General features: G+C 57.6%; 1 protein-coding gene across 1 annotated transcript; it reads right to left on the bottom strand.

The window, feature by feature from the left end:
* Positions 1–1013: 1013 nt before the first annotated feature.
* On the bottom strand, positions 1014–2012 carry DHRS1 (dehydrogenase/reductase 1). The gene has a single exon (XM_056856783.1). The coding sequence runs from the start codon at positions 2010–2012 to the stop codon at positions 1014–1016; it is 999 nt and encodes a 332-aa protein (XP_056712761.1).
* Positions 2013–2860: the final 848 nt, after the last annotated feature.

Here is a 2860-nt window from a genome sequence, read left to right as displayed (position 1 = left end):
GTGCTGTAAAGCCTTCAGAAATTGTTGAGTCCTTACATGTGTACCCAGAAGTAAGTTCCTTTCACATGGTGGGGCTTTTGAGGAGGCACATTCAAACTTAATTGTAACCTAGATATGTCTTATCTGTTTGTCTCTGCCCTTGTGACCATCAATATTATGCCAATAAAGGTTATCTGATTCTGAGCAAGCACATTTTCACAGAGAAAGCAACTTCCAGTTCTGCCTCAAAGGGATCTTCAAATCAGGAAGTGTCTTCAACCGCAAATGAGTAGGCAGGAAAGCTTCAAGTCTGAATTAAATCCTGTGCATCCGAAAGAGGCGAACCCAAGATGCTGGCGCTGTTGTGCACAAGCAATAGAATCAGTCTTTTTTGGTGGGTTTCAAGGCAACTGGCTGCAGGGGGGGGATACAGAGAAAGCAACTTCCAGTTCTGCCTCAAAGCGATCTTCAACTCAGGAAGTGTCTTCAACCGCAAATGAGTAGGCAGGAAAGCACGTCTGAATTAAACCCTGTGCATCCAAAAGAGGCGAACCCAAGATGCGGGCGCCGTTTTGCACAAGCCATAGCATCAGTCCTTTTTGGTGGGTTTCAAGGCAACTGGCTGAAAGGGGGGGGGGAATCAGAGAAAGCAGGAAAGCGTCACGTCTGAATTAAGCCCTGTGCATCCGAAAGAGGCGAACCCAAGATGTGGGTGCTGTTTTGTGCACAAGCAACCGGTTCAGTCCTTTTTGGTGGATTTCAAGGCCACCGGGTGGAGGGGGTTGGGCATCAGAGAAAGTAGGAAAGCTTCACGTCTGAATTAAACCCTGTGTATCCGAAAGAGGCGAACCCAAGATGCGGGCGCTGTTTTGCACAAGCAACTGATGCAGTCCTTTTTGGTGGATTTCAAGGCAACTGGCTGAAAGGGGGGGGAGAAACAGAAAGCAGGAAAGCTTGACGTCTGAATTAAACCCTGTGCATCTGAAAGAGGCGAACCCAAGATGCGGGCGCTGTTTTGTGCACAAGCAACAGGTTCAGTCCTTTTTGGTGGATGTCAAGGCCACCGGGTGGAGGGGGGGGTACACGGCGAACTTGCTGGCATACAGGGCGAGGACCCACTTGGGGACGGTGAGGAAGCCCGGGATGAGGCGGAACAGGCCGGCCAGGCCGGGCAGCAGCTCGGCGAGGACGTTGCGGACGGAGACGTAGTTGAAGACCTCCCTGCCGTCGACGTCGCGGAAGCGGTAGCGGCGGGCCAGCTCGGGGCTGAGCTGCACCGTGCCGCTGTGGCGCAGGACGCGGGGGTCGGCGGCCAGGCCCACCACGCACTTGCCGCTCACCTCCACGCTCTCGCCCGCCGCGGGCAGCCTGCGGCGCAGCTGGTCGTAGAGCGGCCCTTCGCCGGCCTCGGCCTGGCGCAGCAGGCTCTCGGTGCGCACCAGGCCCGGCCACAGCGCCACGCAGGCCACGCCGAAGGGCCGCAGCTCCACGGCGCAGTCGGCCGCCAGCCGGTCGCAGCCCGCCTTGCCCACGCCGTAGGCCACGCCGAAGAGGTAGCGCAGCCCGCCGGGCGACGAGACCGTCACCATCAGCCCCCGCCCCGCCGGCGCCATCAGGCGCGCCGCGTGCGCCGAGAAGACGTAGTGGCCGCGCAGCCCCGCGCCGTTCACCGCGTCCCACAGGCCGCCGGGCGCGCCCTCCCAGAAGGCCGCGTCCATCGCCTGCCCCAGCGCCTCCACGCCCGAGAAGGCGTTGTTGACCAGCACGTCCAGCCGGCCCGCCTCGTCCCGCCGCAGCCGCGCGAACAGCGCCGCCACCTCCTCGTCGCGCGTCGAGTCGCACACCGCCGCCACGCAGCGCCCGCCGCGGGCCCGCACCTCCGCCGCCGCCGCCTCCAGCGCCGCGCCGTCCCGGCCCGTGATGTACACCGTGGCGCCGGCCTCCGACAGCTGCAGCGCGATGCCCTTGCCCAGCCCGCGCGACGCCCCCGTCACCAGGCACACCTGCCCCGACAGCGGCCGCCCGCCCGCCATGGCCGCCATGGCCGCGCAACGGCGGTCGGGGTCGAGGCCCAGCGCGGCGCGGCTGCCGAGGCGAGGAGCGAGGCGCGGCGCGTCCGGCTCCCGCGAGGCTGCCGGCTGTTCTGAAACGCCGTCGCCTTCCCTCAGGAGAGAAGTGGGCGGCGCCTCCGCCTCGCCTGGCGGGAACTCGCGCGCCTGCGCGGCTGGCCGCGGCTCCTGAAGCGCCCTGGTCGCCTCGCAGAGCCCAACGAAGGCAACTAGGAGGAGGCTAAAAAGAGCGACGGTTCTTTGTTTTATTTTTATTTATATATATATATATATTATATATATATATATATTTATTAATAAATATTTATTAATTTATTAATATATATTTATTAACTTTTATAACATCAAACGTAAGACCAACAAATACAAGAAGAAATAATACAAAAAATATATATAACAAGAGATAATACAAAAGAGTATCTATATATAATTATTAATAAATTCATGTATATTGTCGAAGGCTTTCACGGTCAGAGTTCATTGGTTCTTGTGGGTTATCCGGGCTGTGTGACCACGGTCTTGGTATTTTCTTTCCTGACGTTTCGCTCGCAGCTGTGGCAGGCATCTTCAGAGGAGTAACACTGAAGGACGGTGTCTCTGTCCTTCAGTGTTACCGAGAGACACTGTCCTTCAGTGTTACTCCTCTGAAGATGCCTGCCACAGCCAAGACCACGGTTACACAGCCCGGATAACCCACAAGAACCAATGAACTCTGACCGTGAAAGCCTTCAACAACATTCACTCTGATCAAAAGCTCATTAGGATTATAGAGAGTTTAGATTCTAATGGTTCTTGTAGGTTATCCGGACCGT

The sequence above is a fragment of the Euleptes europaea genome, chromosome 10 (genome assembly GCF_029931775.1).
Source record: "Euleptes europaea isolate rEulEur1 chromosome 10, rEulEur1.hap1, whole genome shotgun sequence".
In the NCBI taxonomy this organism is placed as follows: domain Eukaryota; kingdom Metazoa; phylum Chordata; class Lepidosauria; order Squamata; family Sphaerodactylidae; genus Euleptes; species Euleptes europaea.
Note: the sequence above shows the minus strand (reverse complement) of the source record. Positions and strands in the feature narration are given on the sequence as shown.

Coding starts and splice junctions, on each gene's coding strand:
- DHRS1 (XM_056856783.1), bottom strand. CDS start 2,012: ATGGCGGGCGGGCGGCCGCTGTCGGGGCAGGTGTGCCTGGTGACGGGG.